Source organism: Phoenix dactylifera, chromosome 2, assembly GCF_051530095.1.
Source record: "Phoenix dactylifera cultivar Ajwa chromosome 2, Ajwa_hap1_PhDact_Kaust_v1.1, whole genome shotgun sequence".
In the NCBI taxonomy this organism is placed as follows: domain Eukaryota; kingdom Viridiplantae; phylum Streptophyta; class Magnoliopsida; order Arecales; family Arecaceae; genus Phoenix; species Phoenix dactylifera.
The window spans coordinates 12,994,109-13,006,350 of NC_143191.1; the positions used below are offsets into that span (position 1 = coordinate 12,994,109).

The following is a 12,242-nucleotide window of genomic DNA, read 5'->3' on the forward strand; positions in this document are numbered from 1 at the left end:
CGTATACCCGCTTAATTTGGACAATCTTTGCCGTCTGATGGCCGTGTTCTCTCGATGTGATCGTCGGTGATAACTTCATCTTTTGATAGAATTTTGAACTAAATTCGTGATCTCAATTGCCGCAACTAGTAAACAGAGGGAGGAGGGCTTTGGGGTGGGGTGGGGCGATAGCGATTGGACAACGACATGATTAAAAAAAAAATCTCCTCGATGGGGATGGAAGCATGATGGGCCTACCATGTGATTTGAGTAATAGATTTTATGAGCACAGCAGTGTTTATACCAAGGCTGCAAATGGGTCGCGTTGACCCATGACCAGATCCGCACTGAACTGCTTAGATCCAATCCAAACCAAATTTAAGCACCCATCCGGTCAGGTTGGGTTCCAAATTTCAATCCATTCCATATTTCGAGTAGGGTTTCAAATTTGGATATGTTCCACATTTTGGGTTAGATCTGGATTTATTGAATTTTGACCCAATCCAATCCAACTTGATATGATTGTTATCTAGATCTAATTTGAATCTTCTGACCTATTATCCAACCCGAACTAACCCAAGGTTGGCCGGGAGGGTTGCGGGGGGGGGGCGGGGGGGCGGGGCGGCGAGGGGTGTTAAGCACTTAAGCCTATCGGTGCTTAGAGGGTGAGAAGAGAACATCTTCAGGCTTCTAACTTTGTTTGATGAAGAGGTATTTGATTTAATGGATGTTGTTTTTAAGGTGCAGGAGACTCAGTCGAGCTCAGGGAACAGTGATTTGGAAGGTCTAATTAGGAAAACTGATGTTCAAATGGTAGATGGTGATGCTGATTTTGGTACGTTGATTATCTTTTTTTCTTGGTTAAGCCTTATAATATATGAATAGATGCCATTTACTTAATTCATGGTGATCATGTATAAGGTTCATGTTTAAGTGATCTTCAAGAAACACCATTGCATTACTTTCCAATCTCCTTACTGAAAAATATGGAAGATAGTGATGACACATATAGTTCTTGATATAATCATGAGTTCGGAGGACTTGGTTAATATTGAGGCACATAGTTTCTGGAGACCCATTTCAAAGACTCCTCATCATGTTCCCAGAAGATATTTTCTAAGGTTATATAACTCAGACAACATTCTAGTTAACATTCTAGAATAGGGATTCAGATAAATTTTGTGCAAGCTTAATTTGAAAGTATAATAATTTTAATAAAAGGCATTTTAGAAGCAATTCTCTAGAATGGTTGACGAGGTTCTGACATTTCTTCCTGTTAATGCATGGATTTATTACTAAATAAAAAGTATGACTTAAAATTTGTAACTCATTGCCATATGCCTGACCCAAATCCGATCCGAATCCAAACTTTTAGGTTAGGACCAGTGTTTCCCTTGGTTTCAAGTTGAAACTAGGGATACCAAGCAAATGACAGAGAAGGAGATTTGTGCAGTGTGCCACCGACATACGGTTGGAACCTAAAGAAGATGAGATTAGGTTCAGTTGCCTTGAACCTTCAAGAACTTTGTGAGATAACGGAATGCTACCTGTCACGTCCCAAATCCAACACCCAGGTCTAACCACATGACATGGCCACGCACTCTTTAAGGCAAGGCCCCAAAGAATATGCAAGGTTGAAAGTTTATCACAACCTCAATATCTATAATCAAAATGATCTCAATTCATAACGAATCAACAAAACTGGTCCAATAACAAAATTTAATCATCTAACCAGTATCAGTGATGCTCTATCTATTCATCCATTCCATTCGTAATTCAACCATGCTAAGTACTACGTAACCTGCAACTCTTAAAAAGAGAAAGAGAAAGGGATTGTGAGCTTTACAACCAAATAAGAATCCCAAGCTGCTACACCATAAGTAATAAAAAAAATAATCAATTAACAATATAAAATAAATATCATATTAATACTTGGAAAGCTTATACAAATAACATGCACATAAGTTCTCATTATCATCTTTTCAAAGAAGCATATATAGATACACATAAATATATATCTCAATTGTAAACAATTGTTTAACGACAATTTCTTATATCATTTCATCCATTTTTTATTAACTTGATTTCTATGTTTCTCATTGATTAACTTCTGACTTTGGACTAACCAAGATCGTGACTCAGTCCAAGATTGATACCGTATTACATATTATAGCCTATGGTCATTATCCCATGCATAAGCTCGTGGAGGTTTTTCGTGTGTTAGCCCATAGGTGCTATAACGTAGTTAGTCCAAACCATATCTTATCCATCTGATTTACCTGTTACTCTTATCAAATCAATTATCACATATACAATGAATTTTTCTCAAATTCAAGGTATTTTTGTTCATAAAACCATGTTCTCAATATCTGACACACACACACACACACACACACACACACACACACACACACACACATATATATATATATGTACTAACACACATAGACACACATATATATGGTGATTTAAGTACAGAGATTCTTACCTCTATCATAATCCATCGCAGCTACAACACTGCCAATCCACACTTAACATGTCCAGACAATTTAATATCAATATAACACCAATTTATCCCTTATCAATCACTCGCTATATTAATGAATCAATTATTTAGTAATTATCCAATTTTTAAAGTTCTAATATTTGAATAACCTATATTTTTCCTATTCTCTTTTAATTAAAAATTAAATAAATAAAGGGTCAGGATCTTACCTCAATTTAGAATTAGAGTATCAGATCTTGTTGGGCTTCTTCCTATTCGAATGACTGTAGACCAACAAAATTAGGGCTAACTATGAAAATAGATTTCTATAGGAAGATATACGAGGCTAGCTAGATGACAATATCCAATCATTCGAATCGGTCGGTAAAACATAACTGAATTAATATGATCAAGAAATATATATCCAATCAAATAATAATAATAAATTAGGGGTTATCAATTATGGGTTTAATAGTAGCCGATAGCAGTCGAGTGCAGGACAGACAAGGTTGGCTAGGTAGCAGCATCCAATAATTCGGGTCAGTCTGCTCTGGCCAGTTAAGCTAGTCAACTCATGACACAAAAATTAGATCATGGTACAGGTAACAAAATAAAGACTAATAATGATAGAGTCCAATGATGCTCGGCAATGACCGAGATAAGGCTAGCACAATGGGTAGTCACAGTAATACTAGTTTATAACCCTCTACTAAGGCCAACTAGGTAGTAACATCCGGATGCTCGGATTGATTGGATCTAAGCAGTCTAACAAGTCAACTCAAGAACAAAGGTCGGCTGCACTATAGATAGCTCAATACAAATTGATGACGATAAAATTCAAATATGCTCAGTAAGTGCCATCGGGGAGGGGGGCGGAGGAGGGCTAGCATGCCGCCCGACGACTATGGATAAGGGCTGTTCACTAGAGCCGACCAAGAGTCACCGAGAGACCCCCTTACCAGGTCCAACAATTCTAGAGAGAGACAATCCAGTTAGAGAGAGAAACAAGAGAGAGAAAGAGAGAGAGAAGAGAGGAGAGAGAGGGCTCTCTTCTTCTTTTCCAAAATAGGGGAGAGCCCGTCTTCACCTCTTCTTCTTCTCAACTCAGGGTGGTGGCAGCCAAGGTGGCCTACTCCGGTGGCGGCGACCTAGGGCGGTCCTTTGGCCGTAGCCTCATTGACGACAGTGGCCAACCAGCACAAGGAAAAAGGGAGAAAAATCGAAAAAAAACATGGGTTAATTCATGGTAACTTGGCCTAGATTACGGCCGTTCTTCCTTAACGGCAGCCATATGATCTCAAAACTCTTGAGAGGTGGCGAAGCTTGGCCAATCCCGACAGCCGGCGGCAGCAAACACGGGAGGAAGAGTCGCCAAAATAGAGTACCTCTATTTTGGATGGATCTTGGTGACTTGCCGGCTAAATTCAACGTAATAGTAGCTCTAGAAGCAAGAAAAGAAAGAGAATGAGGCGTAGGGCAATTACCTCGGTTCGGCGAGGTATTCCGGCAACCCTTTCCGGCAAAAATCGAAGGAGAAAACCCGAGGAGAAGGTTTGGAATTGGCAGTGAGATCTCGGATTTTTGTCGACGAAACTCAAAGGAGGAGGAAGAAGCCTTAAATAGATTAAATCTCGGAGTTTTAGCTAGTCTTTGGTTCGCTTTAGGCCTCTTAAAGCCCGCCGAATTTAAGGAAGGAGAATATAACATAAAAAAGATTTCATTATTCTAGAAAAGGTCATTTGTTCTAGTTACAAACATTCTTTTACACCTTCCCATCTTTTCGTATGGTTATACGTAGCGGTGAGCTGCTTCCCACTTACCCACTTTACTACCACTAATCGATTATATCTTCAAACTAGCAGCAAGTAGATCTTTTCTGCTCAAAATCATCGTTAAACCTTAATGTTATCCAAGCTATTTGTATGATGCACATATCATATGTTTAGTTTGATCCAGTCAGCCCACTGGACTATATATATATATGCAGATACATGATGCAAACAACTAGCTTATACATGTATCCATTTCAATCAAAATGACCAATTAGGTCAAACATTTTGATTATGGATCCGTTCTAATCCAAATTTCTATTGAGTTAGGTCTGAATCTAATATTAAAATTGATTTGGGCCCGACCGGACCGACCCACTCTCACCTCTAGTTAATTCGATGCATGGCGGCATAAGCTCACAGTTGCGAACGCTACCAATCGACTCGCAAAAATGTCAGCATGTGATTGGACGTCAACGCGTGATCGACATAAAATAAAACATCATAATACGGTTTCTTCTCTTGTTGTTATCCGAGCATGTCTTGTCGGCATCAGAATGGATAAAACCAAAAGGCAGAAGACTATGTGGCATCTACTTCCATATGTTATCGCTGTCGTTCGTTCGCTCTTGATGGCTAGATGTGGACCTCCACTGGCTTTCCATGAATTGTTTTTTCTTCTCATCCTTTGGCTGGAATCAAATTTGTCATCGCATACTTTTCTTTATGGACGTGATCTTCTCAGATCTCCGGCTCAAGCAGGCATGCGAAGTCATCACCAGAAAGCAATAATTGTCATGGAATAAAGTTAATGGGTAAATTGCATGCTTGCACTAGTGGGTCCGCATTGCCCAACACAGCTATCCATCATCTAAAATTATGGTAGAAATTTGTACATAGGGAGCTTGAGATTTCTTGGATGCTGGTTTCATGGAGTGGGTATCACATCCAAACATAATCACTTGGCAAGACACCTTTCATCTTAAATTAAAATAATTTTAAAATATTTAATCAATAACTTCTCTTCGATATACAATGAAATTGTAACAATTCAAGATCCCACTCAAAATGATCGGAGGAATAATCGATGTAGGACTAAATAGACCCACGGTTAGCCTCCATAAACTTGGCTGCCATGTCCCTTAGTCGATATAGACTATGGGCTGAGTTCGCTCTAATACTATTTTTAACAAGTCAGAACCCCATCTAAAATTGCTAACAAGAAGATATTATTTGGTTTCTTGGTCATATATATAAGTGCCTTAGATTTTCTCGGCGATTAACCGATGTAGCGAATAATGAGCTCGCTCTTATACCATTTGTAATAACCCAGAACTTCATCTAAAATGGCTAACCAGAAGATATTTTTTGGTTCCTTGTTATGTATATGTACTCAAGATTTTCTTGGCGAATAACCGATGTGGGACTAAATACACAGTATCTCTAAAGGCATAGGAGGATGGCTGCCGAGTGCAAAGGAGCCTAATTCACCAACAAAAGAAGATTTCTTCTTTTACGCAAGCATCAACAAATCCATGGTAGAGACTCGTTTGGTTTCTATTCCTATGTCACATGGTAAGAAGATGAGTCGCAACCAGATATCTACTTGGCAGAAGATTAAAAATAAGGGCAGAAATTACTGCTGACCAATTTATCAACAATGATTGGTCGAAGGAAAACTGTCTTATGCTTCCCAGAACCTTCGAGGATCATTAATTTAATTCTTGGGTTGATAGGTTGCTCGTTCTCTTCAAATTTCTGACAAAATTCAGTTCAACTACCTACCTCGTTCATTCATTTATCAGCCGGCCCACATCTAATCAGATGCACATCTCACCCACCCGAGGACACAAGCACTGATGAGATTAATTGTTTCAGAAGTCTCCATGCCACTGGAGACTCAAACCATGGAGGTAGAAAGATAGCCTATCAGAACGTCAAAGCCTATTCACTAATCTGTATCATATACTGGTGTTCAAGTTTTGTGGGAGTATCTTCTCAGAAAAAGAGAGAGTTTAGTGTGGGAGTAGTAGAAAGATATGCAATATTAAGTGATGGAGGAAACCCATGTTCTCAAGACAGTATACTGAAAAACTCCTAGATACAGGAACTAGAGTCAAAAACATCAAGCATGCACACCAACCAAACCATGAGATGAATAACAGCACTGGGGGTCACCATCATGAAAGTCTCTACCTAATCTACTTTCCAAAGGATAACATAATAATGTTTCATAATTGAAACATCAGGGAGGAGTGGAGAAAAGGGAATTGTTTTATCATCAAAACGGAGTGGTTTTTACTCGACTCATGCATCAGCAAAGGGAAAAAGATGGCCTAAAGCCTGGAGTGGCCTGCCGGCCTGCATTTTGGTGGTTGGGACCATCATAGTTCTAGAAAACAGCCAATGGGTGAAAGGAAACAAAGTGCAAATCTTTTAAGAAAGGAATAGGCTGCATGAACACCAGCAATTATGTTAATTAAATTATCAAGCAGTGGTAACTTATTGTCGTCATCCAACCTTGATAAGGATGGAAGCTGTGAGCTGATAGAAAATTTTAGTATAAATGTATAAAACTATGATAGGATGCCTCTATACCTGCTAAAATCTCAGTTTAAATCAAAACCCAGCAGCTAACTTATGAAATATTTCTGAGGTGATACTCTGTTGGTAGAGAACAAAATGAGATAAACACATCAAAAGCCACTTTGCTTTACTTTCATCCATGGAAGATTGGTTTCTCAAGTCAAAAAAAAAAGGTATCATGGTTGTTTTGTAATAGACGAACGCAATGCAGGAAGAAACCATGTGGAGGAAAGAAGCTAATGGCAAATGTAAAGCTTCTTCTGAAATTCAAATGAAAAATTGAAAGCAAGGACTTTAGTTCAGAAATGGTTCGGAACCATTGTACATCTCCTTCCAGTGGGAACTTTGTTAGAGAAGGGCATAGCCAACTCCCAATTCTCTATTTCAGTGGATCAGCTGCCATGGGTTCGATGTCCTTCAAAAGCCCAACTATTTGCTGCATGGAAGGTCTCTTTGATGGTAGGTCAGCAGTGCACAGATAAGCAATTCTCAGTCCTTCCTCCATCCGTGTCTCCGATCCAGTCTCCCGAATCTTAGGGTCAATTACTCTCGAGGCCTGATTCTTCCTTACCAATGTCCGAGCCCAACTGACAAGAGTAGTCTCCCTCTCTTCAGGATAGTCGTCTCCAAGCGGTTTCTTCCCTGTAATAAGCTCAAAAAGTACAACGCCGAAGCCATATACATCAGACTTCGTAGTTGCTGAGACATTTTCCGACTCGCAGAACTCTGGAGGAGCATAGCCTGGCGATCCCCGAGAGATCTCATCCTCCAAGCTAGCTCCAACAATCCTTGACAACCCAAAATCAGACAATCTAGGCTCCAATGCTGAATCAAGATAGATGCTGCTTGCCTTGACATCTCTGTGAACTATCTGGGGGTAGCATCCATGGTGGAGAAAAGCCAATGCCCTCGCTGCTCCAAGGGCAATTTTATGCCTAAATCTCCAAGTAGTCAGCCCTTCAGTTGTGATGCTCTGGATAGTTCCAGTATCTTCTTCCCATGTATCAGTGCTCCAATCCTCAGTTGCCTGCACTCCTAATGGGAGGTCATGAAGCAAATTCTGTAGATTCCCATTCTCCATGTAATCATATATTGCAATTCTCTGATCCCCCGCTAAGCAATAACCTGTTAAAGGGACTAGATTCGGATGCTTGATCCGACCAAGCCTCTCGAGCTCTTTTGCAGCTTCCTGCTCTGTCACTGTAGACCCATGAACCAAAACCTTCACGGCTGCATGAATTCCTCCCGGTAGAAAGCCTCGATAGACTGGACCGAACTTCCCTTCAGCTAACAAAGTTCCCCTATCAAAATGTGAAGTCGCAGTCAGGAGGTCGGCAAAGGTAAAGTTCAGCAATGGCTTCTCAAATATGACAACAGGGACTGAGGTAGCACTCTTGACATCGGCAACCCACGTTGACGAATCTGTCTGAAAGGAGAATGGGCCTGAAACACTCGGTTCCTCCTTGATTGAGAGTTGCTTAACTGCCCATGATCTGGTTCTCTTTCGGAATCCAAAAGCAAGGCACACTAACCCTGCTATCAAAAAGAAAACCGATAAAGTTATGGCCAGTGCTAGCTTTAGCGCTTTATACTTTGCTCCCTTCGTTCTGATAAGGTCTGGATTCGCGGCGATCGGGCAGTCATTTTGGGATCCAACGAATGCTGTGTTAAATGTTTGGGGTGAGAATTTAGCAGCACAAAGTGTAAGGTTGTTGTAGGAGAAGTTGAAACTTATCATGTTGGGTAACTCGTCCAGGAGAGGCTGGGGTATTTCACCTGTGAGATTGTTCGTCGAAAGGTCCAGAACTTGTATATTTTTTATGCTCAAATCAGGAATATGGCCAGTTATATGATTCTGTGAAAGGTCTAGTGTCTTCAAGCCAACCAATTTAGAGATTTCAGTTGGAATTTGGCCAGTCAGGCTGGTCTTTGACAAATTGAGATATTCCAGACCAGAAAGCTGCTCTAGCATAGGGAAGTTCTGATGAGAAAATCTATTGAATGCAAGATTAAGGTGTCTCAGCGACCTCGCTCGGCCAAGATCATGGAAGAACTCTCCGCTGAGTTCATTCACAGACAAATCAAGATAAACTAATGAAGACCAATTGTAGCTGGAGCTGAGGTTTACCTGAGAGACGTGGCCTTGGAACTGGTTGTTACTGAGGTCTATGACCTGCATTGTCTCCCGAAACACCCCGAGAACCGAACCCTGAAATGAATTGCCAGAGAGATTGAGATAGGTGACGGAATCTAGCCCTGATAAGTCCGGCAGCCTTCCATTAATCTCATTCCCAGAAAGATCCAAGAACCTCAAATTTTTTAGTGCATCACTGAAACCATCCGGCACAGTTCCATTCAGTCTATTGCCCGAGAGATCGATGGAAACCAAAGACCTACAGCCAAGAAACGAATCCGGAATGATCCCCTCGAACCGATTTCCGCTGAGATTGAGAAACCTCAAGCTCGAAAGTGAGCCCAATGTGACCGGCATCTCGCCGGAGAAGCCATTGTGAGAAAGGTTCAGGCTTTCCAATTCCCCGAAATTCCCAAGATTGTTTGGAAGAGACCCCTTCATCTGGTTGGAAGCAAGATTGAGGCTCCTGAGAGAGCTACCGAGTCCCCAAATATCCGAAGAGAACCCGGTGATGTTATTGCCACTGAGATCCAAAGTTTTCAGCATGCTGAGCTTTCCAATGGTGTTCTCCGGGATGGGGCCGGAGAGCCCGAGGCCGGAAGCCACCAAGGCGATGACTTTCTCCTTCCGATCATCACATGAGACCATTTTCCATGAGCAAACCGAAGAAGAGGAGCCATCGCTGAGAGAAGCGACCTCCACACCCATCTTCCGGATGAAATCAGCTACAAAGAACTCATCCGTGTTGGGCTGCTGAGAGGTCGAGCACCTCAACAGCATCACCACAGCAAGGAGGCAAGCAAGGAACCCAGTACCCATTAGGAGGAAAGCCTTAGGAAAACCTAGAAGAAGGAAAAGGAGAACATAAGAGCTAGGCGGTGGGTTGAGGTCACTCCAAAGGTACCATCTTTTTTATTCCATTTTCCTCCGAAAAAGACCAGAGATACCAAGAGGCTCGCTTAGAGAAAGAGGTTCCACGGATAATAGCACTTCAGACATCAAAAGACTCCATTTTTAGATCATCTTGAAGAGTTCCGAGCCATCATTGAAAGGCCTTGTGATTAGAAAAGTCAAAAAAAAAAAGGATCATTTTCGGAGGGCAACAACGTGAGCTCACCTTGTCTCGTTGCGGAGGCTCACGCACGACAGCAACAAGGACAGGCCAGTTGTCTAAGCTCTCTGGCTTGTGGTGGTGGGTGCGAGAAGCCCGTGCCTCCTCCTGCCTCGCTTCAAACTACAAAGAGAATGGTCTTCTACTCTCTTTCTGTAAATCTTCTTCTTCAAGGGAGACACAGAGATAGAGAGAGGAGGAGGAGGAGGAGGAGGAGGAGGGGCGGAGGGGGGGAGACCCGGGGCAGGGAGGGGGAGATGCGGATGATAAATGCTGGGGTGGGATTAAAAGGAGGGAGGTAATAATGGGGCCGACAGTCAAAATTATACTTAAATAAGTTTTAAAGATCTGGGACCGGGTGACGAACCTTGTGGTGGAGGACCACCGAATCTATGGGACTGCTCTTCCGATGGTGTAGATCATTTGATAGACTTTTGGCTTCACGGAGTAAATGTTCCTTCGACGGTGGGTGTAGATTAAAGAATAACGAATAGATGGACTTCCTCCGGTTCCTATATATATATATATATATATATATATATATATATATATATATATATATATGAACACGCAACATGTCACCTACCGCTTGCTGGCATGGGGAACGTAGGACCCATGAATCATCTAGAGAAGAAGGTCTCTAAGTTGGGTGTTGCCTTTATGTGTTCATTTTTTTTTTAATGCACGGAACGGTTGGAATTGCATGTGAGCAATGATGGATGGTTGTGATCTGCCATGGCACAATGAGTAGTGTTTTTTAAGAGCATGGTGGCACTAATTTTTGTCTAATTACAATTTGGGAATAAAGTGGCCTCCCTTCGGCTACAACATTTTTTCTTTCAAGCACTTGACTTACTCGAGGATGGTGGTTGATTAGGTTCAGAGCTTGCTGGAAGCTGATGGCAAATATCTACTGTTGCAAGATATCTGTAGGATGGTGATGGATTATGCCATATTTTAGATCAATCATATGTATTAGAAGGCAAACAGAACAGCTGACTCTGATTAGATTGCATCATACGCAGCTTAATATTCTATTAGTTGTTTGTGAGATAGACATTAGGTCACCTCGTTTTTTTTCGGTATTATTGTATCCTTTGACTTATGTGGATCTATTCATACTAGAATAGTATGATCTGTTGGAAAAATTAAATGTGCATGCGGCCACTCTCGGGCCGCATGCGCAATAGAGGCGCCCGCTGTGGTTTTCCTCTGCGAAATCACTGCGGTCGCGTCCGCAAAAAGGACCAAAAGCCCTCTAAACACCCCTATAAATACTCCTTGATTTCATCTCTTTGGGGACACAAAAAATTAGAGAAAAATATCAAAAAAATTATGGAGAAAAGTTCTTCCTCTTAGCCACTTCTAATTTTTATTTTTTTAATTATATTTAGTTTATTTTATTTTTTCTATTTCATTCTTCGCTGGATCTGCAAGTTTGATCGGATTCGATTTAGTTTCTTCTGAGACGTACTGAAGAAAAAGTTTAGGATCGTCGTATCTCTGAGGAGGATTGCCGGAAGATCCGTACATAGGGGTAAATACTTCTTTAGGACAGAAACTACGTGCTTCGACCTGCCTTCAATCAGGCTATTTCCTCTAACTTTTATTTTAAATTTAATATCAGTAGATATGCAGTATTTGCAATTTTATGATTTAAATATATTGAATGAATAGATTTATTTTGTGCTAGAATATATTTCTTTTGTGTTAAAATTGAATTATTTTGATGCCGAATAATATATACATATATTATTCCTTTAAGATTTTCCATAAATTGTAATTTTTAGATTTATTTGCTTATTTAGGTGATGTATTGCTAACAATCCAAAGAAGTGTTTGTTTATTTTTTTTGTTAGTAATATATAATCTCAGTAAATTATTCTAAAAAGGTAATAATTTGTTTAATCTCCAAGAAATTTATCATACCTCCATTTGGACTCCTCAAGGAGTAATTTTCAGATCCCATTCAGACGAAAAATCAAAAATTGGTTAATACATAATAATTAATTCATTGAATTGACTTATTAGATCTTAATCAATTATTCTAATAAGATAATAAATTTTATAATTCATTGAATTGATATTTTAGATCTCAATTACAATAATTGATTTGCTCGCACAAAATTAGTAATCAATTATTCTAATAAGGTAATAAATCTTATAATTCATTGAATT

The 12,242-nt window shown here is 40.3% G+C and overlaps 1 protein-coding gene across 2 annotated transcripts; it reads right to left on the reverse strand.

The window, feature by feature from the left end:
- Window positions 1-6,916: 6,916 nt before the first annotated feature.
- Window positions 6,917-10,306, reverse strand: LOC103696275 (Leucine-rich repeat protein kinase family protein). Of its 2 annotated transcripts, none has more exons than XM_039131276.2 (2): window positions 10,071-10,306; window positions 6,917-9,795 (listed from the first exon to the last, which is right to left on the reverse strand). In XM_039131276.2, the coding sequence occupies exon 2, from the start codon at window positions 9,770-9,772 to the stop codon at window positions 7,199-7,201; it is 2,574 nt and encodes an 857-aa protein (XP_038987204.2). In that variant the 5' UTR covers window positions 9,773-9,795; window positions 10,071-10,306; the 3' UTR covers window positions 6,917-7,198. The 2 variants fall into 2 exon arrangements, with proteins under 2 accessions (XP_038987204.2, XP_038987202.2); XM_039131274.2 differs by having other exon boundaries at window positions 6,917-9,976.
- Window positions 10,307-12,242: the final 1,936 nt, after the last annotated feature.